Source organism: Heterocephalus glaber, unplaced genomic scaffold (assembly GCF_053883595.1).
Source record: "Heterocephalus glaber isolate CG9 unplaced genomic scaffold, H.glaber_assembly_v1.0 deba00000331, whole genome shotgun sequence".
NCBI lineage: Eukaryota > Metazoa > Chordata > Mammalia > Rodentia > Bathyergidae > Heterocephalus > Heterocephalus glaber.
This window is the reverse complement of record NW_028258142.1, coordinates 23,131,751-23,157,795: the sequence shown is the minus strand read 5'-3', so window position 1 is coordinate 23,157,795 and position 26,045 is coordinate 23,131,751. Positions and strand designations below refer to the sequence as shown.

Genomic DNA, 26,045 nt, shown 5'->3' with positions numbered 1-26,045 from the left:
TATATTAACAAGGCACTTATTTAATATTTGTAGAAAGCCCTACTATTTCTCATTACTATTTTAGCACCATAATTAGTTTGTAGATTCTTTTTCTTTCTTTCTCTTGTCCTTTCCTTCTTTTCTTCCTTCCTTTTTTTTTTTTTCCAGTTCTAGGATTGAACCCAGGGCCTTGTATATGCTAGGATCTACCATGAACTACACCTCCAGCCCCAGCTTTCCTAGTTTCATGTTTGGTTAATAAACATGTATTATTGTAAATGCTGTTTTGACTGTATTGACTATATATAAGTAAATTAGACAAAACAGAAAACCACCATTACCAACATATCATTCTCCTTGCTGTAGTATCCTGGAATTCATACAAAGCCTCAGTGAGACTTGATTCAAGCATTCAAAACTATATACTGTTGAGCCATCCTAGTAATTGTGTCTCTTGGTCTAGATAGAATCCCTTTTCCTAAATTAGTTATTTCTTGCCCTTCTTTATCAGATATTATGAAGTTATTTCACAAAAACTTTTGCATATACCCACCTTCTAAAATTTTCTTGACCCCTTTTTCCATACTTCCTAAGATTCAAAGATGCCAAAATTTGAGTTCACAAAAAAAGTGGTATGTGGGGAATGTATATAATAGACTCCCATAGCCTATTTTTGTTACTAAACATGCAAACAGAATTCCCCTCTCTATAGTAATGGACACACCACAGACTGATCTTTACCTACATCTCTTCCTGGTGGTGCTTGAGGGTACGAGGGATTTTGTGTTATGTATAGTAATGGTGAAAGCATAGGCAGGAGGATTCCAAGTTCAAGCCCGACAGTTTAGTGATTCCGTGAGATCCTGTTTCAGAAAAGGGCTGCAGATGTAACTCAGTGTGAAGGCCCTGGATTCAACCCCAAATATCACAAAGGAAAAAAAAGAAGGAAATTAAAAATGTAGAATTTGGAATGAGACTTAAGTTAGAATCCAGATTTGCTATTACTAACTTAACAATTTTGGACAAATAACTTAATCTCTCTGCCTCAGTGTCTTTATTTATATAATAGAACTAATAATAACATATCTGTTTGGGTAGAGTGACGTTTAATTAAATCTGTTTGATAGAATGTAGAGTAGTGCCGGATAAAGTGTCCATAAATGTCAACAGCTGCTGCTGCTACTTATTATTCTGGATATCATCACTATTTTCAGATTGTACTTGCTACTAGAATGTTAAGGATTATTACCCCATGCTCTTGGTCAGTTACCAAAGTTATTATCCCCCCTTGATTCAAATTCTATCTCTCCTTGTATGTTTTCATTTTTAAAACTCTGAAAATCTTAAAATTGTAAGTTAACTATCAGCATCTGTATTATATATTTTTCTTTTTAAATTTTTAATTGACATATATTTGTACTTATTCATGGAGTACAGTGTTGTAATCTGATACATGTATATAATGTGTAATGATCATATTGGGGTAATTAGCATAACCATCTCAAATACTATCGCTTCCATGTTTGGGGAACCTTCAAACACTTCTCACAATTCTGAATGTTTAGTTTTGGAGACTATAGTTGCCCTGTTGTGGTAGGTGACATTAAAACTACTTCTTGCCTCTGTTTTAGTGGCTGTTGTCTCCCTTCTCACCACACCTGCTTCCCTTTCCAGTCCCTAGTAACTGCTGTTCTACTGTATTTTATTGATGCTGATGATGTTTTCATTCATTGCTTTTCTTATATCTTTAGCTCTGAAAATATTTATCTCATGATAATAACATCTTGTCCTTTTTTATCTTGGTATAGACAATAAAGAGCAAACAACTGACCAGTCTTTGGGTGAGTACAGTTTAAAGTACATAATTACATACAATTATTGTATTTAATTCTATTTTATGGTGACTATGAGGGAATTTAAACTATTTTAACTTGATTGCTTTTATAAACATTTGAATAACATTGGGACCAAATTTTTATATTTGATAATTGTAAAAGAAATTATAAAAGAGGAAGCTTAGAAATGATTACAAATTACCTGGACATGGTGGCACATCCATGTAATCCCAGCTACTGGGGAGGCTGAGGCGGGAGAATCTCAAGTTTAAGACTAACCTGGGCAACTTAGTAAGACCCCGTCTCAGACGTTTAGAAAAGGCTGTTATGAACATGAGAAAAGTGAAAAATAGAAACAAAGTCTTTGTAAACAAGAAAGGGTGGAGGGGTTGAAGGGAGGGCAGGGAATGGGGAAAAAATAAGAACCAAGATACATCATGTAAATGTACAAGATCCCAGTGATGATTGTAACTGTATTGTATACCTGAAGTGTACCATAAACTTAATCAAAAAAAAGAAAAAGAAAAGGCTGTGGTGTGCTCTGTTGTAGAGCACTTGCCTGGCATGCATCAAGGCCCTGGGACCAATCCTCAATACCACTAAAAAAAAAACATTATAAATTCTATTTCTAGGGCCAAGTCACCTTCTGTAGAGTGATTTTTGTGTTCTGGCAACATGTAAATAAACATAAACAAAAAGATGTGCATGTTGCATAGTCAACTTTTATCATGAAGTTCACCAAACATTTATCAAGTGGTTCATCTATGTGGCTACCCTTTATGAAGTAAGAGAATACACCTTGATTCCTGAGCTAAGGGCATTGCAATCTTAAGAAAGCAGATATTAAGAGAATAATACAGTACATGATACATGCCATAATAAAAATAGATGGTGTGGGCCGGGGATTTATCTCAGTGGTTCTGCTGTGTGCCTCGCAAGTGCAGGGACCCGAGTTCGATCCCCAGTACCAAAAAAGAAAAAAAAAAAAAATAGATGGTGCATTGTTTCTTGGCGTTTTGGCTAAAATCAAGTGTAATAAAAATAGATGTATGACACATGGCATAGTAGAAATAGGTAAAGAATCTAGAAATTATTCATAGAAAATAGTGATAAGATTTGTCTAGGAGAATCAGAGAAGGCTAAAGAGGCAAAGCCCAAGTGCAGATTTTCAAGGGTAGATTGGGAGACCCAAGTAGGTATTTGAGACAGAAGGGCAAAGGTATGGTAGTAATAGAAGCATGTACTAGATGGTGTGATTGAGGAACAGACAAGTCAGTATTGCTGGAAGCAGAGTCCTAGGGAAGGACTAGTGGGGATTGAACTGTAGTTATCTTTGGGGAATAGCATTATTCTAAAACTTAAAAGCTCACTAGTTCAAATATAACATGAGTTTTTTGTTGTTTCGGTTTGTTGGGGTTTTTTGTTTGTTTTTGTGGTACTGGGGTTTGAATTCAGGGCCTTCCCATTGAGCTGTAGCCCCAATGGCCTCCCCACCCCCACCCTTTCAGTACTACAGATTGAACTTGAAGCCTTTTTTTTTCTGAAAACAAGTTTTATTTAAATAAGGGCTTAAATACATTACATAACATAAAAACTGGGAGAAAAAACCAAAACTAGTTTGTTACTTCACATGGCATTCAGTGGCTGCTGCAAGTTTTTTTTTTTCTTTTTCAACCTTCTATTTTGAGACAGGGTCTCTCTGAGTTGCCCAGTCTAGGCTCAAACCTGATCTTCCTGCCTCAACCTCTCACTACTGGGATTATAGAGGATGTGATCTCTCCAGGCAGTTATTATTGCTCATGATTCTGTGGGTTGGCTGGATTCAGCAGATAATTGTCTCTTACATAGTTACTGTCAGTTGGTGACTGGGATTGCAACATCCAAGGTGGCTTTGCTTGAATACCTGCTATCTTAATAAGGATGGTTAAAGACTTCCTTCCCTCTATTTCTTCTTCCTTCTTGACTTATCTGCTGGATCTCCAAAGTGGAAGCTGTCAGGACTTAAGGCTTAGACCCACAACTGGCAGTACCACACCACGTCGTGTTCTCAGAGAAAGCCACAGGTTCAGGGTTGGAGCTGACAAAACCACATAGGGCAAGGGTATCTTGGTTGCTTGAGGGCAGTCTCTTATCGCCACTGGAAAGGTAGGCTTAGACTGCAAATGGCTCTGTATGCCAAACCGAGGAACTTGGACCTAATTTTGTAGAACATGGAAAGTCATTTAAAAATCTAGAACTAAAAATTTTAGAGTAACAAATGTATAATCAACCAGTCAGATTTGATGCTAATACTCAAAAGTTGATGAATATCCAAAAATAGTTTTCATTTAACAAATATGTAATACCACTTAATATCTACCAGGCCCTTTTCTAAATGCTTGGGAATAATAACTTATTTTGGACAAATAACATAATAATTAGAATTATTAGATGTGGAATGAATGCTATAATTCTATGACAGTTTTTGAACACACTGCACTAAGTTCTAGAAGATGTTTAGGATCATGTAGTTAAAATATCTTTCTAAAGAGTTTTATTCTTTTGCATAATCAACTGGCTTTTTCTTTGTGTGTGCTGGAGATTAAATTAAAGGCCTCGTGCATGTTAACACATGCTGCACCACTCAGGTGCATGCCTAGCTCCACATTTCCTTTTTCCAATAAATGACTTGTGGTCAAGAAGCTGTGGGTGGCTTTGACAGTAAATGTTTTTATAAAAAATTTCTTGCATTTATTACGTGGAATTGCTTATATAGATACTGTTTTGAAGTTCTCTTTGTTTCTCTCTCTTATCTCCTGAAATTCAGATTTTATTCTTCCTTTCTGTGTCCTGTCTCTAAAGTCTGACTCTTCTTTTCCGTTTCTACACCAATTTCCTGGAATGAGTGTCAGTTCTTATTTCAACTGCAGCCTCTGCTTCTGTATTCTACATCCACCCTAGTTCTCCTGGCATCCAGGAACTGCTTCACAATTAGATTGGGCAAGGTAAGATTTACTTACCCACCATCGTTCTTAACATTAAATTCAAAAAAATATTTTAAACATCTTAGGAGCTAGCTATTAAAAATTATCATTGAAAAGATTTTTAAAGTTTTTAATTATCATGCTTCATAATTGATACATTTTAAGATTTTCTCAGATTGTTCTGCCCTTGCATTCTGTAAACTGTATTGTTCTTTCCCAAATGCAGTTTGTGTCACTTAACAGTGAGGATATTTTCTGAGAAATGTGTCATTAAGTTAGTTATTCAGTGTGGCCCCAGTGCAATCAAGACATGCAGTAAACAAAAATGACATGTATGAGCCTGCTGCCAGCATAACATCACATACTATTATACAATAAACTTTTTGTACTAAGTAAAAGGCATATACTTTAACAATAATTTTAAAAATAAAATAACAGTGGAAAGTGTAAGATAATATATAAGCCAGTAGCATAGCTGTTTATCATCATCAAGAATTACATTTTATATGTGCTATACTTTTATATGACTGGCAGCTCAGTAGGTTTGTGTATACCCTTTGACCCCACCCCAGACCTTCATAAAAAGGTATACTGTTGAACCTCTTCATTACTAAGCTGTATTCACCATTCCCTACTGTGTAGGGCAGGCCACATTGCTGCTTTAAATAACTGATCTTTTTAAGGCATATGTACTCCTTCCCCACGGATTCTGTCAGAACCTACTATTTTAGATGGGTGTGGTGGTGCACACCTATAATTCCAACTACTTGGAAGGCTGAGGGGATCACAGGCCAGCCTGGGCACCTTAGGAAGACCCTGCCTCAAAAAATAAAAAGGACTGGGGATGTAGCTTGGTGTAAAGGATCTGGTTACAATGCCTAGTATTGCAAAGAAGAAGAAGAAGAAGAAAAAAAAAAACCAGACAAACAAAAATGATCTTTGAGCAGTGTCATAGCACTAAGTTTAGAAAATGAGCTGTTGCCGGGCCTTTAGCTCAGTGGTTCTGCTACCTGCCTCAAAAGCGCAAGGACCCGAGTTTGATCCCCAGTACCGAAAAAGAAAAAAGAAAATGAGCTGTTAAAAGACATCCCTTCAGAAAGTCTTGAGTTCCTCAAGCAGCCTCATGGCAGTCCAGTGGGAAATATTTTTAAAGCTGAGAGAAGATAGTCCATCTATACATCTACTGCAAAACAACACAGTCCTTGTGGAGTTCTACTTTTATCAGGCCTTTCCCCTTGCTTGCTTTGATTTGTCTTCTTCCTGTCCCTCTTCTAGGGTTTTTTGTTTTGTTTTGTTTTTTCCTCTTCTATTGTTTGAAAAATACGACCTAATTTGATGGGACCCAGTTATAAATATTTCTTATTGAAATGGGCTCTAAATGTTTAGTTGAATATTCTCTTACGTTTTTGAAATTCAGTGAAAGTATACTTCAATATTTGTTACCATATACAGCTAACAAATACCTTCTGCCTGGTTCTCAGAAGCATTCATAAGTTTAATTTCAGCTATTTGATATTTTTAGCCTCACATGTTCCTCAGTGTATTGGTCTGTTATATAAAGTAGTAGTGCTAAAATGAAAATAATAATGAACTCTTACTTGAAATTAAAGCAAACTTTGTCTTTATAATAATACCATTTCCATAGGTTTTAATCTTTATATTCCCTTTAACACCCTCCCCCCTTTTTACAGCAAAAGACAAAGTTGCTCTTTTGATAGGAAATATGAATTACTGGGAACACCCCAAGCTTAAAGCTCCCTTGGTGGATGTGTATGAGCTGACCAACTTGTTAAGACAGCTGGATTTCAAAGTCGTTTCATTGCTGGATCTAACCGAATATGAGATGCGTAATGCTGTGGATGAATTCTTACTACTTTTAGACAAAGGAGTGTATGGTAAGATATTATAATCTGTCTTTTATAATTATCTACTGTTTTTCTCATTGTATAAGTTAGGTTGAGAGTCAAAAATCAGATAAAGGTAAGATAAACACTTTGAATTGAAGTTTTATTTTTCTGATAAAAGAATAGATTGATCTTCATTTCACTAGCTTAATGTTTTGCTTTTATATTTATTATGTTTTCAAAACAGTATTGTTCTTATTAGAGTTATTATGTCACATGTCTTTCATGATTTTATTTTTTATTGACTACAAAAGCTGCTATAAAGTTTGGTGACCAAATAGCAAATCATACATTCATATATGTAAACTACTGTATGGGGTTATTTATTTATTTATTGCAACAGTATGTACATGCTTGTTTCTTTTTCTAACTGTTTCATGTAATATTTTCTAGCTTTTTAATAGGAACTAGAATTTAACAAGGAAATGTTCATGAAGGAGGTATACAAAAACTTTTTTTTTTTTTGCGGTGCCAGAGTTTGAACCTAGTGCTGTGTGCAGTAGGCAAGCATTCTATCACTGTACTACACAGCTGAGCCTATTGATTTATAAATTAAAATTCTATACAGATATTCAAGATGCACCACTACAAAAATTAGAGCAGTAAATTTTTAATGGTTTTTCCAATCCCCTCATTTAAGTATGTTAAGAACACTGCATGTCTTTCAAAAGAGAATAAGCAGTCAGTAGTAAGTAATTTCCTCCCTAATTTATTTTAATATGTATAACCTCAAATTTGGGAAGGCAACCTGCTGACCTCATTTAAACTATATCTCACAGTACTGTGCTTATCATGACATTGTGCAATAACATTTGACTGCCAGGAAAGTGACATTTCCAGACCTGTCATTAGGCATGCAAGTGATAAATAAAAAGTATCAATTTGGCATTTATATGGTTCAAATTACTGTACTTTAGTAATTTCTGAGTTGGACTTTTTTAGTTAAAATTAGATTGATATGGTGAGGCAAGCTTGGAAGAATTGATAATGATTCTCAAAGTAAAATTTTTAATCAAACAAAAACCTTTTTTTCCCAAGATTTAACGCACTATTATATAAGGGTTAGGGGAAAGTCTTAAATTCTTAAATGATCTTTTACCTCTCAGTAAGGATTACTGTTGTAACACAACTGAAATTAACAAGGTAACCACCTCATATTTGCAATTTCAGTTATTATGCCGATATAATAACATCAGGCTTATGAGCATTATGAAGCCATGACTAATGGGTGCATCCATCCATTTTTCTTTTTAAAAATGTACTACACAATCCAGGCAAGGTGGTACATGCCTGTAATCCCAGCACTTGGAAGACTGAGACAGGAGGATCGCTGCAAGTTCAAGGCCAGCCTCAGCTATAGTGAGTTCAAGGCCAGCCTGAACTGCATAGTAAGACCCTGTCTCAAAAAAAAAAAAAAGCACTACACAGATATGCTGCCCTCTTGGTGATGGGTCTTGTATCACCCTAGAACCAGGTGGCTTTTTTAGTATATTTACATTATATAATTTATCTCAATTTTTAAGGTGCCTACATGGCTTGAACAGTAAAAGACTTCCAAAACGTCACTGGAAGCAATAATGTGTAAGACAAAAATATTGAATTTAGGTTTCTGAATTGGTAACATATTTAAAGAATGAGAGAATTATATGAACAGTGATATACTTGATTATTCATATTTTTTATTGACCTGGTCACCTTGTGTTTTTAAGCCCTTTATTGGGCTATTTAAATCAAAACCTTAAATATAAAAAGTTGGGGCAAGATTTCTATTTAGGCCAAAACTTTGCCCACTTTAGAAACATCATCTTGGGCTGCAGAATAAAAGGTATATTAGAACAAAATGGCAGCTTGAGAAAGCTAGAAAAATTTTAAGTCTTACTGATGCATTTCTTAACAGGGTGGCTGCATTATATTTTGAAGTATTATGACTATCCAAAACATCAAACACATCTACATTAAATGTAAGTGTGGTAAAGGCTTGATGGTTTAGGGCACGTCATCAAGAAGCCTTTCAAATTTCATTTCAACCATGCCTTTACCTCTAGTTGGTAACTTCAAGTGACTAGTAGTACTTGAGAGGTGGGCAGAAGGTGAAGGCAGAAACAGGAGTGTCACGTGAACAACTTTAAGGAAAACATATAGATTCAAATTTATGCTGTTGTATTGTCTGTGAGTTTGTGATAGAAATAAAAATTACAGTAGAACAAGAAATAAGTAATTCAGGGCCAGGGATTTAGCTCAGTGGCATTGCGCCTGCCTTGCAAGTGCAAGGTCTTGAGTTCGATCCCCGGTACCACAAAAAAAAAAAAAGAAAAGAAATAAATAATTCACTTTGAAACATTTGTAAGCCTAAAAAGCAAGAACCAAACCCAGAAATAATTGGCTTATTTTACATACCCTTGAAGATAAATAAAGATTTCTAGTTACATAGATAGCTAAAATCAAGAGTGACTATTTGCTTGCTGTTTACCCCACCAAATGCCTTTGTATATTCCTCACAGGCTGTAGCTTAGCTGTGCTTTAGTAGAGCAGAGTATTAAATGAGTGATCAGAGTATGACAGAAGCCTCATTCACCCAAAGAGGCAGTCATTCCGTCCAATGTATTCAATAGTATTATAAGTTTTATGAACCAAAAAATATCTATAAAATGGGTAGAACTAAATCAAAGTTATTATTATAGAAAAAGTAAGACAAAGTAATTATCTCTGTGTCTGGCACAAAGTGCTCAAAATATTACAGCAATTATTGTTGTTGTAGTTTCCTAAAAATGTATTAAAAGAATTTAGATTGTCCTTTTTTAGATTGAGATTTGGACTAGTGGACCAGTTTTTATTTTATCAGTTACTTACATATTAAGGGTTTGCCCAAGGTTTCTTTTTTTTTTTTTTTAATTCTTTTATTGGAACATTTTAGGTATATAGCACATTTACATTTCTCATTGGGAACTTGTACCTTTACATGATGCATCTTAGTTCTTATTTTTTCCCCATTCCTAGCCCTCCCTTCCCTGTTTACAAAGACTTTGTTTCCATATTTTCCATTTCTCATAATTTTTCCTTTCCCTACTTTCCTTTCCTTTTCCCTTCCCACTTCCCCTACCCCTTTGGACCTTTTCTTCCTATTTTCCATTATCAGTTATTCATTCTAATCATTGGTACATTTTAGGTATACAATATAATGATATTCATCATTGGAAATTTGCACCTTTACATAATCTCTCTTGGTTCTTATTTTTCCCCCTTCCCCTGCCCTCCCTTCAACCCCTCCACTCCTCCCTATTTACGAAGACTTTGTTTCCATTTTTCCATTTTCTCATATTAATTCCATTCCCTTCTTTCCTTTCCCGTAAACCTCCCACTTCCCCTTCCTCTTTGCCCCTTTTCTTTCTATTTCACATAATCTGTTATATCTTTTAGTCCTTATTTACACTTTCAGTTTCTCACACCAGAGAAACTATTCGGTATTTATACATGTGTGTCCTATTTATTTCATTTGAGTATCACTTCAGTGTGCATCTATTTAGCTATAAATGTCTCTAATTTCTCATTTTTTATGGCTGAGTAGTAGTCCATTTTATTTTTTAAAAACCACATTTTCTTTATCCAGTCTCCAGTTGATGGGGATTTGGGCTGTTTCCACATTTTAGCTATTACAAATTATGCTTCTATGAACATGGGTGCACATATATCACTGTGGTATGATTCTTTTAATTCTCTGGGGAAGATCCCCAGCAGGGGAATAGCTGGGTCAAATGGGACTTCCAGTCCTAGTTCTTTGAGGTATCTCCATACTGATTTCCACAGTGGTTGCACCAGTCGACACTCCCACCAGCAGTGGAGCAGGGTTCCTCTTTCCCCACACCCCCGCCAGCATTTGTTATTGGTTGATTTCTTGATAGCAGCCATTCTTTCTAGAGTGAAGTGGAATCTCAGCATTGTTTTCATTTGCATCTCTCGAATGACCAGTGATGTTGAACATTTTTTCATGTATTTATTTGCCGTTTCTACTTCTTTGTTTGCAAAATGTCTGTTCATTTCAGATGCCCATTATTGGATTGGATCTTTAAATTGGGGAGGTCTGATCTTTTTAAGTTCTTTATAGATTCAAGATAGTAGACCTTTGTCTGAGGAAGAGCAGGTGAAGATTTTTTCCCACATTGTGGGTTGTTTCTTCACACTGCTGGTGGTTTCTCTTGCTGTGCAGAAGCCTTTTAATAAGAAGAGATCCCACTTGTTGATTGTGCTAGTTCACGGGCAACTGAGGTTTTGTTCATAAAATCTTTTCCTACACAAATGTCTTCAAGAATTCTACCTAACCTCTGTTCCAGCCGGTTCAGTGTTTCTATTTTAATATTTAAATCTTTATAATCTATTTTGATTTTAGTTTAGTGCATGGTGAGAGATACAAGTCTAGTTTTAATCTTTGGCAAGTTGAAGCCCAATTTTTCCAGCACCATTTATTAAAGAGGTTATCTTTACTCCAGTAAGGGTGTTTGGCTCCTTTCTCAAAGATGAGATGACTGACTGTGTCTGGCATTGTTTCTGCAACTTCTCATCTGTTCCACTGGTCCTCAGGTCTGTTTCTTTGCCAGTACCATGCTGTTTTTATCACAGTAGCTTTATAGTATAGTTGCAAGTTGGGGATTGTGATACCCCCTGCCATGTCTCTGTTGCCTAGAATTGCTTTTGCTATTCTGGGTCTCTTCTTGTTCCCAGTGAATTTTTGGATTGTTTTCTCCAGGTCTGTGAAGTATGCTGCTGGGATCTCAATTGGTATTGCATTGACTCTATATAGCAGTTTTGGAAGTATGGCCATTTTCACTATATTAATCCTTCCTACCCAGGAGCAAGGGATGTCTTTCTATTTTCTGATATCATCTTCAATCTCTCTTTTCAGAGCACTATAGTTTTCAGAGAAGAGGTCTTTGATTTCTTTTGTTAGGCTGATTCCTAGGTATTTCAGGTTTTTTGGATGCTATTGTGAAAGGAATTGTTTGCCCTATTTCTGTCTCAGTGAGTCTGTTGTTCATGTAGAGGAAAGCTATTGATTTTTCTGTGTTGACCGTGTATCCAGCTACTCTACTGAATTTGGTTATTAAGTCTAGAACACTTTTGGTGAAGTTCTTGGGGTCTTCTATATAAAGTATCATGTCATCTGCAAATAATGACAATTTGACTTCTTCATTTCCTATCTTTATTCCTTTTATTTCTTTCTCTTGTCTAATTACCATGTCTAATGTTTCCAAAACTATATTGAACAAGAATGGTGATAGTGGACATCCTTGTCTTGTTCCTGATTTGAGTGTGAAGGATTTCAGCTTTTGACCATTTAGTATGATACTGGCTGTTGGTTTTTCATAGATGGCTTGTATCAGTTTGAGGTAGAGACCATCTATTCCAGTTTTTTGTAGGGTTTTTATCGTAAATGCATGTTGGATTTTGTCAAATACTTTTTCTGTGTCTATGGAGATAATCATACGGTTTTTGTCCTTGACTCTGTTGATATAGTGTATTACATTGATTGATTTGCATATGTTGAACCATCCCTGCATCCCTGGGATGAATCCCACTTGATCAGGATGTATGATCCTTTTGATGATCTTCTACATTCTATTTGCCAGTATCTTATTAAGGATTTTTGCATCTATGTTCATTAGTGAGATTGGCCTATAGTTCTCTTTTTCGGTTGGGTCTTTCTCTGCTTTGGGGATCAAGGTCATGCTTGCTTCCAGGAATGAATTTGGGAGTATTGCTTCCCTTTCAATTTCATTGAAGAGTTTAAACTGTAGTGGCAGTAGTTTCCCTCTAAATGTCTTGTAGAATTCAGCAGTGAAGCCATCAGGACCTGGGCTTTTCTTAGTTGATAAGTTTTTAATTATGTTTTCAATTTCATTGATCGATATTGGGTTGTTTAGAATTTCTAAGTCTTCTTCATTTAACTTTGGTAATTCATATGTATCTAGGAATCTGTCCATTTCTTCTGTATTTTCCATCTTATGGCGTATAAGTTCTGGAAGTAGGTATTGATGGTCCTCTGGATTTCTGCTGGGTCCATTGTAATTTCACCCTTTTCATTCCTAATTGCTTGGATTTGGGCTTTTTCTTTCCTTTTTGTGATAAGGTTGGCTAAAGGTTTGTCAATTTTGTTTATTCTTTCAAAGAACCAACTCTTGGCTTTATTAATTTTTTTGTATCATTCTCTTAGTCTCCATTGAATTGATTTCTCCTCTGATCTTTATAATTTCCTCCCTTGTATGAGCTCTGGGGTTGTCCTGTTCTTCTTTTCCTAGAAGCTTGAGGTGCAGCATCAGGTTATTTAATTGGGCTCGTTCTGTTTTCCTAATATGCATATTCACTGCTATGAATTTCCCTCATAAGACTGCTTTCACTGTGTCCCATAGATTCCGATATGTTGTATTGTCATTGTCATTTAATTGAAGGAACTGTCTGATTTCTTCTTTAATTTCCTCTGTGACCCATTGGTTATTCAGAAGTGTGTTGTTCAATTTCTATGTGTTTATGAAGTTTTCATGGTTTCTTTTGCTATGAATCTCCAATTTCATCACACTATAGTCTGATAACATACAGAAGATAACTTCAGTTCCTTTGCAATTACTTGAGCATGTTCTATAAGCAAGTATGTGGTCTATTTTGGAGACGACCCGTGTGCAGCTGAAAGGAATGTGTATTCTGATTTTGTGGGGTGCGGCACTCTGTAAACATCTGTTAAGTTCATTTGTTCAAGAGTTTGAGTTCTAGTATTTCATTGTTTTTTTTTTGTTTTATACATTGTTTATTGTTTATTTTTTGTCTAGTTGATCTGTTTGTGACAGTGGGGTATTGAGGTCCCCCACTACTATTGTATTAGTGCATATATGACTTTTCATGTCCATTAGTATTTGTTTTACATAGCTGGGTGCACTAGCATTTGGTACATATATATTTATGATTGTCATCTCTTCCTCTTAGGTTGTTCCCTTTACTAGGATGTAGTGTCCTTCTTTGTCTCTCTTAATCAGTGTTGGTTTGAAATCCACTTGATCTGCAAAGAGGATAGCTACTCCTGCTTTTTGGGGGGTTCCTGTCACATGGAGTATTGTTTTCCACCCTTTAACTTTCAGTCTTTGAGTATCTTTTTGAATTAAGTGTGTTTCTTGTATGCAGCGTATTGTTGGATTTTGCTTCTTGACCCATTCTCCCGGTCTGTTTCTTTTGATTGGTGAATTGAGACCATTAACAATGGTTATAACTGATACATATTGACTTAACATTGTCATGACTTTTTCTTTTTGTTGGATTCTCCCCCTTTGCATTTAATTTCTTGTTGCGCCCTATGGATTCATTCTGCTGGGCTTCCTGGGGTTGTGATCCTCGTTATCTTTTCCTAGGATATTGTCTAAAAATTTTTGGAGTGCTAGTTTGGTATTCATGAAGTTCCTGAGGTGCTCTTTGTCATGAAAGTATCTTATTTCTCCATCAATTTTGAAAGATATTTTGCAGGAGACATCAATCTGGGTTGGAGGCTGTTTTCCTTTAGGGCTTGAAATACATCACTCTAAGCTCTTCTTGCCATGAGGGTTTGCATTGAGAAGTCTGCCGTGATTCTGATGGGCTTTCCTTTGTATGTGATTTGTTTCTTTTCTCTAACTGCTTGTAGAACTTTGTTCTTCTGTTGAGTTTCTGGCATCTTAACAATTATATGCCTATGTGTAGATTTTTTTTGATCAAGTCTAGTTGGAGTCCTATATGCCTCACTTATCTGTATATCAAGTTCATTTCCCCTCCTTGGGAAGTTTTCTGCCATCACTTTTGTGAAGAGTTTTTTTATGTCATCTGGACTCTCTCCTGTTTCTTCATTGACTCCAGTCAGTCTTATGTTATTCTTCTTTGCATCATCTAACAGCTGCTGGATTGATTTCTTGTGGTCCCTTACAATTTTAAAGCAATTTTTTTCCTGGTCATTAATTGCAATCTTATCTCCTATATCTGTAATTCTGTCCTCACATTGGCTCATTCTGCTGTGTAGACTTTCAGTGGAGTTTTTAGTTTCCTGGAAATCTCTTTGCATCTGTTTTATGGATTCCATTTGTTTCCTGTGTTGAAATTCCATCATGTTTTTCAGCTCTTCTCTAGATTTATTAATCATGTCTTGCACTATGAGCTCAATCTCTGCTGTTATCTGAGAAATTATTTCTGATTTCATTTTTTCCAGATCCTCTTTTGTTGCCAGTTCAGGGAGTCCAGGTATGGTTGAGTATCAGAGTGTTCCATCTTGTTTCCCTTTGGGGTTGCTGTAGGTTATCTGGAAACCTGGTTTTGAGACTTGTTTACATGTCCTCTCATTTTGACGGGGGGCGGGGTTTCTGCTGGCGCCCACGTGACTCACCTCCTCTGCACTGGGAGTGGTGGTACAGCAGCCCGGAAGCCTCCTCCTCTGTGCTGGGAGTGGTGGTACAGTGGCCTGGAAGTCTTTGCGCTGGTAGCGGGGTTACCCTTTTTTATTTTTTATTTTGCAGTAGGGTCTCACTGAGTCCCTCAGGTACTCAGAGTGGGCTCAGACTTGCTATCCTCCTGCCTTGGCCTCCCAGAGTGCTAGGATAAGAGGCATATACCACCATGCTGGCTCTTGCTCAGCTCCTATTATATCCATAGTCCAGATAAGGAGTGTGCTACTGCTGAGGAATAGAGAACAAAAAGTATGATCTGGGGCTGAGGATTTAGCTCAGTGGTTCTGGTCCCTGCATTGCAAGCGCAAGGTCCTGAGTTTGATCCCTGGTACCAAAAAAAAAAAAAAGCAACAACAACAAAAAGTATGATCTATCCTCCTAAAAAAATTATAGTCCCTTAATGTAATCAAAGAAAACATGTCTACCCACCTATCAGCTATGAGGCTTTGAGCAGATCATTTAAAATCTTTAATTATCTCTAAAATAAGGATAGAAATTGTTTATAAATTGTTAATTAAAATTAGGTTATATATGAAAGTCCTTTGAAAACCATGACAAATTTTATATAAATATAAAAGATCAAGGGGCTGGGGGTTTAGCTCAGTGGTTCCGGCGCCTGCCTCACGAGCGCAAGGTCCCGAGTTCGATCCCCAGTACCAAAAAAAAAAAGATCAGTGTCAGCATAATCATTTGCCATCAGGAAAAACTAAATATGTACAATGTCAGAGCCAGTCTGTAAGTGTTAAAAAGTGCTGCTGAACATGTGGAAGCAGGGAGAGATTGCAGTGTATTAGCACAAACCAGGTGGTAATTTACCCAGGAGTCTGACCTCAAGCTGCCCCTTGAAGATGTGTGAAGATTTAGTGAGATAAAAGAATAACTTGAGCAAAGAAATTGAGCTTTAAAATGAGCTCATATTGCTCTAGAAGCAGTAAAAAGACTGGTGGGAAATAGAGTAAAATTTTGAACACTTAGCTGGGTACAGTGGTGCACACCTGGAATCCCAGCACTCTGGAGGCTGAAGCAAGAGGATTGCTGCAAGTCTAAGGCCAGCCTGCACTCCACAAGTGAGTTAAAGGCCAGCTTGAACTATATAGCAAGACCCTGTCTCAAAAGAAAAACAACAACAAATTTTGAACACTTGATAAGAATATAAATTTTACTTTTTAAAGTGGATAATTCAGTAGGTCACTTGACTCCCAAAGTTGTGCATTGGTCACCTCTGCCTAACTCTTTATTTTAATTACCCCCAAAAGAAACCTCTTACTCATTAGCCATTACTCCCATTCCTCCTTACCCTAGCCACTGGCAACCATAAGTGTACCTTCTGTCTTAAAAAGTAGGTTATTCTGGACATTTCATATAAAAAAAAATCATTCAGTATGTAACCTTTTTTTGTCTGGCCTCTTTCACTTGGAATAATATTTTCAAGGTTCATCCATGTTGTAGCCTATATCAAGACTGTTATTTTAGGGCTGGATAATATTCCATTATATGAGTATATCACATTTTGCTTATCCATTCATCAACAGCTCAACATTTAGGTTGTTTTCACCTGTCTGATGTTAGGAATAATTCTACTGTAAGCATTTGTATACACATTTATATGTGGACATAAGTTTTCAATTCTCTAGGGTACATATTACCTGCCTGTTAATGGAATTGCTGAGTTATATGCAAATTCTGTGTTTAACTTTTTGAGGAACCACTAAATTCTTTCCAGAGTTCCTATAGCATTTATATTCCCTCCAGAAATGAACGAGTCCAAGTTTCTCTACATCTTTACCAACACTTGTTTTTGTCTGTCTTTTTTATTATAGCTCTTCTATTAAGTGCGAGGTAATATCTTACTATGGTTTTTGTTTGCATTTCCCTAGTGGCTAATGATATTCAGAATCTTGAATTGTGTTTGCTCGTTCACCCATTAAGTATTTACTAAGCCCCTTCCCTGCTTTCTGTTTCATACCACTGATCACAAATGTAATACTTTTGTGAATTAGAGTACACTTCAGACAGCATCTTAATTCCCCACCCCCGGGAATCGGAATTGACCTCAGGGCCTTGTGCTTCCCAGGTAGACAAGGTGCCACTGAGAATGAGCTACATTCCCAGCCCAGCATCTTAATGTTTTAAAGTACAGATTTCAAATGAAAACTATTGCCAAAACAATTTAAAATCCAAATTAACATTGACCATGTAATTGGCCATTTCTTTTTTGCAGGTGTTTGTTTATTTGTTTGTTTGTTTTGAAACAAGGTCTCACTAAGTTGTCCAGGCTGGCCTTGAACTCACTATGTAGCCTAGGCGGACCTCAAACTCACTGGGATCCTCCATCCCAGCCTCTCATGTGCTGGGATTACAAGCATGTGCCACCACACCCGGGTGTGATTATTTCTTAAACATGCATGCATCAACTTGAAGAAAATAAAAGCCATATTTTTAAAAAGTTTTCTATGGTGTGTTCAAATTACATTTAGAATTAATACTACCTCTTTTTTTTTTTTTTTGCTTTTCAGGTTTACTGTATTATGCAGGACATGGTTATGAAAACTTCGGGAACAGCTTTATGGTCCCTGTTGATGCTCCAAATCCATATAGATCTGAAAATTGTCTGTGTGTACAAAATATACTGAAGTTGATGCAAGAAAAAGAAACTGGACTCAATGTGTTCTTGTTGGATATGTGTCGGAAAAGGTAAAATTTCTCATCTTTATTGAACTATTGTTGGAGTTAAATAGCAACTTTGCCAAATCTAAGACAAACCTTGAAATACTAAGAACTATTTTAATTTTTGAATTGCTGATTATACACTGAAACTGAAAGAAGAAATCTAGAGGAATATGTTTTTCATATGTATTTTTAACTCCTTTCCTGTTTGCAGTAGAATAAAAATAAAGAGCTAGGGCTGGGGCTTTAGTTCAGTGGTGCCGTGCCTGCCTCGCAAGCACAAGGTCATGAGTTTGATCCATGGTACCAAAAATTTTAAAAATGAATTAAAAGTCATGGGTATCTACTCATACTACAAGGGATCAATTCTCCAGAATGCCTGTGCATGTCTCTTAACACTCACTACATTTATCCTTCAGTAATGAATAAAACCACACCCATGAAACATGTGGTTGGTCACTAGTCAGTCCTGGTCTTGAAATACATAGCCGAAGCAGATACTCGAAGGTTTGGAGTCCATTAGTTTGTCATTGAATCACTATGAAACAGAACCAATTATTATTCCTCCAGAATTTACTATTTTTTGCATGCATAGCATTTACCAATCAAAATCCAATGCTAGCATTCAGATGCAGCTCCAGTTTTAAAACTAACAAAAGGAAGGATATGACTATCTGCTTTCTTTTTTTTTTTTGGTACCAGGAATCAAACTCAGGACCTTGTGCTTGCAAGGCAGGCGGCAGAACCACTGAGCTTACCCTGCCCTGTGTGCTTTCTTAATAGTGTAGGAACCACAGGTTATTTTCAGTAAATATAGCTGACTAGATGAAAGATTTTGAATCTGTCATTTTAAATTATATGTACAAAAATAGTTTTTATTGTATTATTTGTATTCTTAGAAAATGCTGTTTAACTTTACATATTTGCTCTGCCCTCCTCTCCTCCCCCCTCCTTTAAATAGAAATGACTATGATGATACCATTCCAATCTTGGATGCACTCAAAGTCACTGCCAATATCGTGTTTGGATATGCCACGTAAGGACACTTTATGTTTGTGCTGAGACTCCTATTCTTTGATGCCTTCTTTTTGACTGCATGTTAGAAACCTAGATGCATCCATGGACAGCTAGGCACAAATTTGCCTCCTCAGCATTCTTGGCACAAAGCTTTACATAATTGACTTTAACACTTCATGACTTGGTATCTTATCACCTAAGCACCAAGGCACTTAGTTCCTGCTGGAGGATTAACTGTTAGAGGAGAAAATGAGGCTCATCAGTATGTATGTACATTCCATGTGTCAAGTGTTTGCTTCTTCACCTTTTTCTTTCTTTTTAAATTTATTTTTATTGCATATTGGCTAATTAAATTGTATATATTAATGGAGTACAAAATGATGCTATGATATATGTATACAATGTGGGATGACTGAATCAAGTTAATCACACCAGATATTTACAATTTACTTCTCCTGTCTAACAAAAGCATCTTGCCTTTGGACCAGCATTTCCCTATTTCCCTCACTTGCCAGCCTCCAGGAACCACCATTCTGCCTTCTGCTTCTATGTATAGTTAGTGGGGAAAGAGACAGTATCAAGACCTCTCCCTTGGGTCCTGGCCTGTGAGCCACCACAGCACAAGGCAAATTCAAGAACAGACTGAAACGAGACTTAAAGAGTGGAGAAGCTGAGTCTTGGGTCCTGGTCAGTGCTGCTGATGGCAGCAAAGACAAAAGGCCCCAAGCACATCCAGTATTTATTGAATACAATCGTGAGAAGGAATAGGGAGTTAGGGAGCTTTGAAGGCATCTAGTGAAATACTGCTAAACACCTGGGATGATGGCGCCAGGCAGGGCTGTCAGTGAGTCGGCACTGCTTATCTTGCTAGGGTAGAAGAAACCAGTACTGGCACCAGGCACAATTAGCAACCAACCTACAAGGTCAGTGAGAGGTGATAATTTAGGGGAAAGGACTTTAATTGGGGTCATGCTGACCTCAGCTGCACATAATTCAGCCGGGCCATGCCACTTCACAGACCAGGACTTAGGCCTCGATGACAGCCATTAGCAGAGGAGTAGTACTGGCCCAACTCTGCTAGCTGACATGCCTGTTTGAGTCATGCAGGGCTTCGGTCTGACTCCTGATATAAAACAGTATAGCTGAATTATGGAAGGCAAGAAGTATGTGCCACTCAAAGCCCACTAGTTCTGGGCAGGGATGTCTCCTACACTATGAATTTGATTTTTTTAGCTTCTGTGTATAAGTAAGAACATGTGATGTTTGTCTGTCTGTACCTGCCTCATTTCACTTACTTCTTTTGGTGTTTTTAAGGTGTCAAGGAGCAGAAGCTTTTGAAATCCAGCATTCTGGATTGGCAAATGGAATCTTTATGAAATTTTTAAAAGATAGATTACTTGAAGACAAGAAAATTACTGTGTTACTAGATGAAGTTGCAGAAGGTAAAGTTTTTTTAAAAGAGTAAACTACTGAGGAAAAAGAACAGGAGAAAAACCTAACTCATGATTCCCTGCATGTTAGTTATTTTGTTACAACTGTTGGTGTTTGTGTTTGGAATTGGTGTTTATTTTATAAAACAATTTGTAACATAATATTTGGCAATATTTCTAGTATCTATTTCCTTCCTTCCCTGTTGACTTAGCTTCATGTCATGTGTGCAGCATCACTTGGACAACGAGGCTGACCCCAGTCCAAGTAATGAAGTAAAGTTTAATCCTCAGAGCTTGCCTTGTTTCTATGCCTAGGGCCTTGGTGCTGCTCGGTCTGCTTGTTTGAAAAGGAAGAAAAAGTGTTGTCCAATGAGCTGTCTCTCCCACCTTTAGAGAGAAAAAAACTTTACAGAAATATCACCTACTGGATGTAACCCAGTTCTTTCTTTTCTTAATGAACTTAGTAGTTTTTAAAAATTCTTCTTTAAGGATGGGCTGTAGAGTTCGAATGCCATGTCTCTCATACATGTCCTTCTATCCCCTCCTCTCTCTGCTGGTACAACACTAATGCTCATGTCAGGTGCTGAATATATGCCTATTAACATCAATAGATTGCAGTGTGTTTTTGAAATGCCCTTGTAAAAGCCAAGCAAAAAAAGACAATATAACACGTTTGCAAACTACCACCACTGAAAAATAGTTTCATGAATGTTCCAGAGATTGCAGTTTGAAAATAGTGTTTCACTAACCATCTATCAGTCACATTTTTTTTCGTGTTTTTATCAGTGTAGATATTTTAGCTAGACCATGTGACTATATCACTTAACGTAGCTTGCCAGGGCTTTGGACTTCCTCCCACCCTCCAGCTTCAGGCAGAGAAATTCTGCTTTTTTGTCTTACATATTGAGCTTCCCTTAAGCTCTCATTTGAAGAAAAAAATCCTGATGCTTAAAAAAAAATTAGAACCCTTAGAATTATATCAGTATTTTCGAACTGAGATCCATTAAGTTGCTCCAAAGTGCCTTATTCTAGTTTCATTTTTAAAATACATTTTTAAAAAATTAATTTTATTGGTACATTTTAGGTATACAAAATAATGACATTCATCATTGGAGATTTGTGCCTTTACATAATCTCTCTTGGTTCTTATTTTTCCCCATTCCCCTGCCCTCCCTCCAACCCCTCCACACCCCTCCCTATTTACAAAGACTTTGTTTCCATTTTTTCATTTTCTCATATTAAAGAGGGGAATGGAATTAATATTAAAATACATTTTTATTATTTTAAAACTTAATAAAAAGCACTATGCTGATCATTCATGGTGTTTATCAAATTCCCACGAATGACATTCTAGTGTGTGCTGTGAGTATATTTGTAATTCTTACAAACTTCTTAGGCAAGTTTGCCCTTCACTACCCACCCTCCAAAAAAATGGCTTGGTACAACGCCCTCAAATCCTCACAATAAGTGCTAACTTTAACCATAATGTATTATCATGCTCCTTCTAGGCCTTATTCTGTACATTAGTTGACCATTACTCATATTACCCATGGCGGAAACAATGTGCATGGCACCAAACCAAGTGTTTTATATCTATACTGTAGTCTGTTCTTGCCTGGGGAATTTAAGTAGACATGACAGGTCTGAAAAAAATCAGTGAAAACCAAAACTTGCCTAAGAAGTTGAAAAGAAGTTCACAAGTTATTCCAACTTTGAAATAAAACTTTCCTGCTCCTCCCTTTACATCTTCTGGATTAATTAATTTTAAAATATTCAGAGGTATAAGAGGTGTTTCAGAGATCATAAGCCAAGCTCTTGAAAGGAAAGAACACTGTCAGTTTCAGTTGTATGCAGGCAAATCAAAATATGAAATAAATTGGTTGCTAAGATAAAGCTTCAGTTGGTAGGCACAGAATTTGCTCACTAATCTAGTTTGTCAGTGTGGTTTTAGGTACCTGAAACCATCTTACTATATAAACACCAAGAACTTCTAGAAAAAAAAAATACTTATTTAATTGGTAGATTAATTATTTTTAATAATATAAGTACCTATGAGCATATTTCTGAATTTTTTATTGTGCATAGATGTACATTATGAATCTGGACCTTGACAGTAACCTACATCCAATTACATGTTTCTCTTTTCCCTGCCCCCCTTCTATGCTAACTACCATTCTAAATTTTATTGTTTCCTCAATCTTCTTACATAGTTTTATTAATTGCACATATGTTCTGAAAACATCTGTATGTTTTTATAGGTTGTTTTTAACTTCATAAAAAGATATTATGCTCTATGTAGTCTCTTGGAACTTGAAATTTTCAATTAGTATTCCTAAGATTGATCTGTATTGTTACATGATTATAGTTCATTCATTGTGCTTGCCATGATATTCTACTGCACTAAATACTACAGTACTCTTCTATTGATGAGTATTTGAATTGTTTCTGGGATTTTGCTACTGTGTACTGTTTAACATTCTCTTACAAGTCTCCTGGAGTGTGCACACAAAAGAGTCTCTCTGGAGTATAACTTTGGCTTTAGAATTGCTAGATTGGAGTGTATGTCAGTGTTCAGTTGCAAGAATAATGCTAAACTGTCCTGTAAGGTGGTTGCACCAGTCTACACATACCTTTCTCCCCATCAGTAATACACAAGAGATAACTCTTCAACACTTGATAGGTCAGACTTTTTCATTTTTACCAAATGATTGTAAATGATATCTCATATGTTCTTGATTTGGTTTTTCCTGAACATTAGTGATATTGAACACTTCATATTTTCAATGGCCACATGTATATCCTCTTAGGAGAAAAATGTACTCATATATTCCATATTTCTGTTGTGTTGTTTTTGCTTTTCTTACTGGTTAAAGGAATGTTGTATATGTTCTTGATACAGTACTAACCAAGACCTCTAAGATATTATTAGTACAAGTGGTAGTGGTGGGCATCCTTGTTTCATTTCTGATTTTAAAGGGAACACTGCTAGTGTTTTCATATTTCGTATAATGGAAGGGTTTTTTTTGGTACAGGGGATCCAACTCTGGACCTTGCACTTGCAAGGCCAGCACTGGAACCACTGAGCTAAATCCCTGGCAATGGCAGTTTTTAATAGACACTCTTTGTCAGGTTAAGAAGGTTCTCTCCTGTACCTAATTTTTTGAGAATTTTCATGATAAATGAATGTTTAACATAATTAAATGGTTTTCTGCAACCGTGAAGAAGATAATATGCTTCTTTTCTTTTAATCTCTTCGTATAATTGGTTAAATTTATACAAACTCTAATATTATTTCAATGAGATAATTTCATTGGGGTATTTTTTTTTCCATTAAGTTTATTGGTACATTTTAGGTACACAATACAGTTACATTCATCATTGGGAACTTGTACCTTTACATGATGTGTTCTGGTTCTTATTTTTTCCCCACTCCCCTGCCCTCCCTTCAACCCCTCCACCCCTCCCTATTTATGAGGGTTTTGGGGGGTTTTTTGTTTTTTTGGTACCGGGGATTGAAGTCAGGACCTTGCTCTCTTGCAAGGCAGGCACGGTGCCGCTGAGCTAAATCCCCGGTCCCTATGGGGTATATTTTTAATGCTACTAAACTTTGCTAACATTTTGTTTAGATTTTTTTTTTATTCCATCCCCCCCCCTTCAAGCCCCCTTCCCTCCCTATGTACAGAAGTTTTGAATTTTACATCTATGTTCATATGAAAAATGGGCCTGTAATTTTACTTTCTCGTACTACTTGGCTTGATTTTGGTATCAGCTTTATGCTAGCTTTATAGAATGAGTTGGCTGTTATGATGGTTAATTTTATATCAACCTGACTGGGCCTCAGTGCCAGGATATTTAGTCCAACATTACCCAGAATGTTTCTAGATATTTGATCCAACATTATCCTGGGTAATATATAAATTGGCGGACATTCAGTAAAGAAGATAACTCTATAATGTGGGTAGGCTTCCTTCAGTTAGTTGAAGACTTACTAACAAAACTGACCTCACCAAACCAGGAAGGAATCAATTAGCAGATTGCCACTGGGGCTCAAACTGCAGCCCTGCAGTGCCCCCAGCCAGTCTACCTACCCTGCCGATTTTACTTTTTTTTCTTTTCATTTTTGTTTCGTTTTGTTTTGTTTTGTTTCAGTACTGGGAATTGAACTCAGGGCCTCATGCTTGCCTGGCAGGCACTGCACCGCTGAACTACATTCCTTACCCCATTTTGGTTTTTTTTTGAGGTAGGGTCTCACTATGTAGTAGTTCAAGCTGGCCTTGAACTCACTGTGTAGCTCAGGCTGATCTTGAACTTGCCGCAGTCCTCCTGGGTGCTGGGATCACAGGCATGCGCCACCACACCCAGCATACCCTGCAGGATTTAGACTTGTACCACCACAGCTACATGAGCCATTTCCTTAAAATAAATTAACTTCTACCTTCCCCTCACTCTCCCTGTATACACACACACACACACACACATATATATACATATATACATATCCACCACACGTCTTCTTGCTAACCATTTCTCTGGCAATCTTAATTCCGTGGTATTCCTTCTTGTTTCCTGGAAAATTTTGTATAAAACTGTGATGATCTCCTGAACATTTTGATAGTACTCTTTTGAAAATTAGTCTGCTACTGGTATTTTCTTGGTACACTACTACTTTTTCAAAATTGTGAATATTTCTTACACTATTTAGGCTTTTTGTTTGTTGAGATTTTTGATAAAATTTTCCTACAAATTTTGGCAGTTTTTCAAAATTGTTGGAATTTAGTTGCTGAATATTTTATCTCCCAGTATAATTAACCTGTGCATTATCTGTAGTAATATACCCTTTTCATCACTATTACTTATTTGTGCCAACTTTTTTATTTTCTTGATAAGTCTTGTCAGATTTTGTCAGTTGCTATTTCTTTTCAGAGAACTTCCTTTGGCTCTACTGATTTCCTTTACTTTTTCATTGTCTTCCATAACATTCATTTCTGCTCTTTATGTCTTGCTTGCTTTCTTTGATTTTATTCTGTTGTTACTTCTAACACATGAATAGTTGTATAGTGATGCCTCCATCTCATCTAATGCTTTTTCTGTTTGAGGTTTTTTGTTTTTCTTTTTTCTGGTACCAGGAATCGAACTCAGGACTTTGTACTTGCCAGGCAGGTGCAGTGCCACTGAGCTATATCCCTGACTCTTTTTCTTAATAGATCATATCATATTAATATATTTCTTAATATATCATATTAAGAGAACCATCTCAGCTTTCTTTTTATTGACCAGATTTTTTTTTTTTTTTGGTACCGGATATCGAACTCGGATCCTTCCGTTTGCAAGGCAGGCGGCAGAACCACTGAGCTAAATCCCTGGGCCTGTTTTTTTATTCATTTACTTCTAGGCATTTCATGTAATTCTGCTTTGGTTGTAGCTTTTGGAGGCAGCGAATAACAGACTTTGTTTTGCTATTTTTATTGTTTTCTGAGATGGGGTCTTGCTATGTAGTTCAGGCTGTCTAAGCCGCCTGAGTGCTGGAATTACAGGTGTATACCCCCTACACCTGTCAATATCAGATTTTTGTTTTATCTTTTTAATTAATGTTATTGATACGTTTTAGGTATACAATATAATGAATATCAGATTTTTTTAAATTCCAATTTGATAATCTGTCTAAACTAGAAAGTTTCATTTATTTACATTTGTTACTTTGTGTATGTTTTAACCATCTAATTTTTAAATTTGGCTCATTTTTCTTTTTCATCTTTTTAAAAAATTATTTCTGGGGCCAGGGTTCTGCCACCTGCCTCGCAAG

The 26,045-nt window shown here is 36.5% G+C and overlaps 1 protein-coding gene across 2 annotated transcripts in view; it reads left to right on the top strand.

Annotated features, from left to right (window-relative positions):
* The window catches only part of Malt1 (MALT1 paracaspase), a 75,513-nt gene that overhangs the window by 34,746 nt on the left and 14,722 nt on the right, over window positions 1–26,045 (top strand). For both annotated transcript variants that reach the window (XM_021239240.2, XM_021239239.2), the window contains 5 exons: window positions 1,788–1,820; window positions 6,469–6,672; window positions 17,645–17,822; window positions 18,757–18,831; window positions 20,127–20,254. In XM_021239240.2, the coding sequence (XP_021094899.2) occupies window positions 1,788–1,820; window positions 6,469–6,672; window positions 17,645–17,822; window positions 18,757–18,831; window positions 20,127–20,254 (618 nt within the window). The remainder of the gene's footprint in view (window positions 1–1,787; window positions 1,821–6,468; window positions 6,673–17,644; window positions 17,823–18,756; window positions 18,832–20,126; window positions 20,255–26,045) is intronic.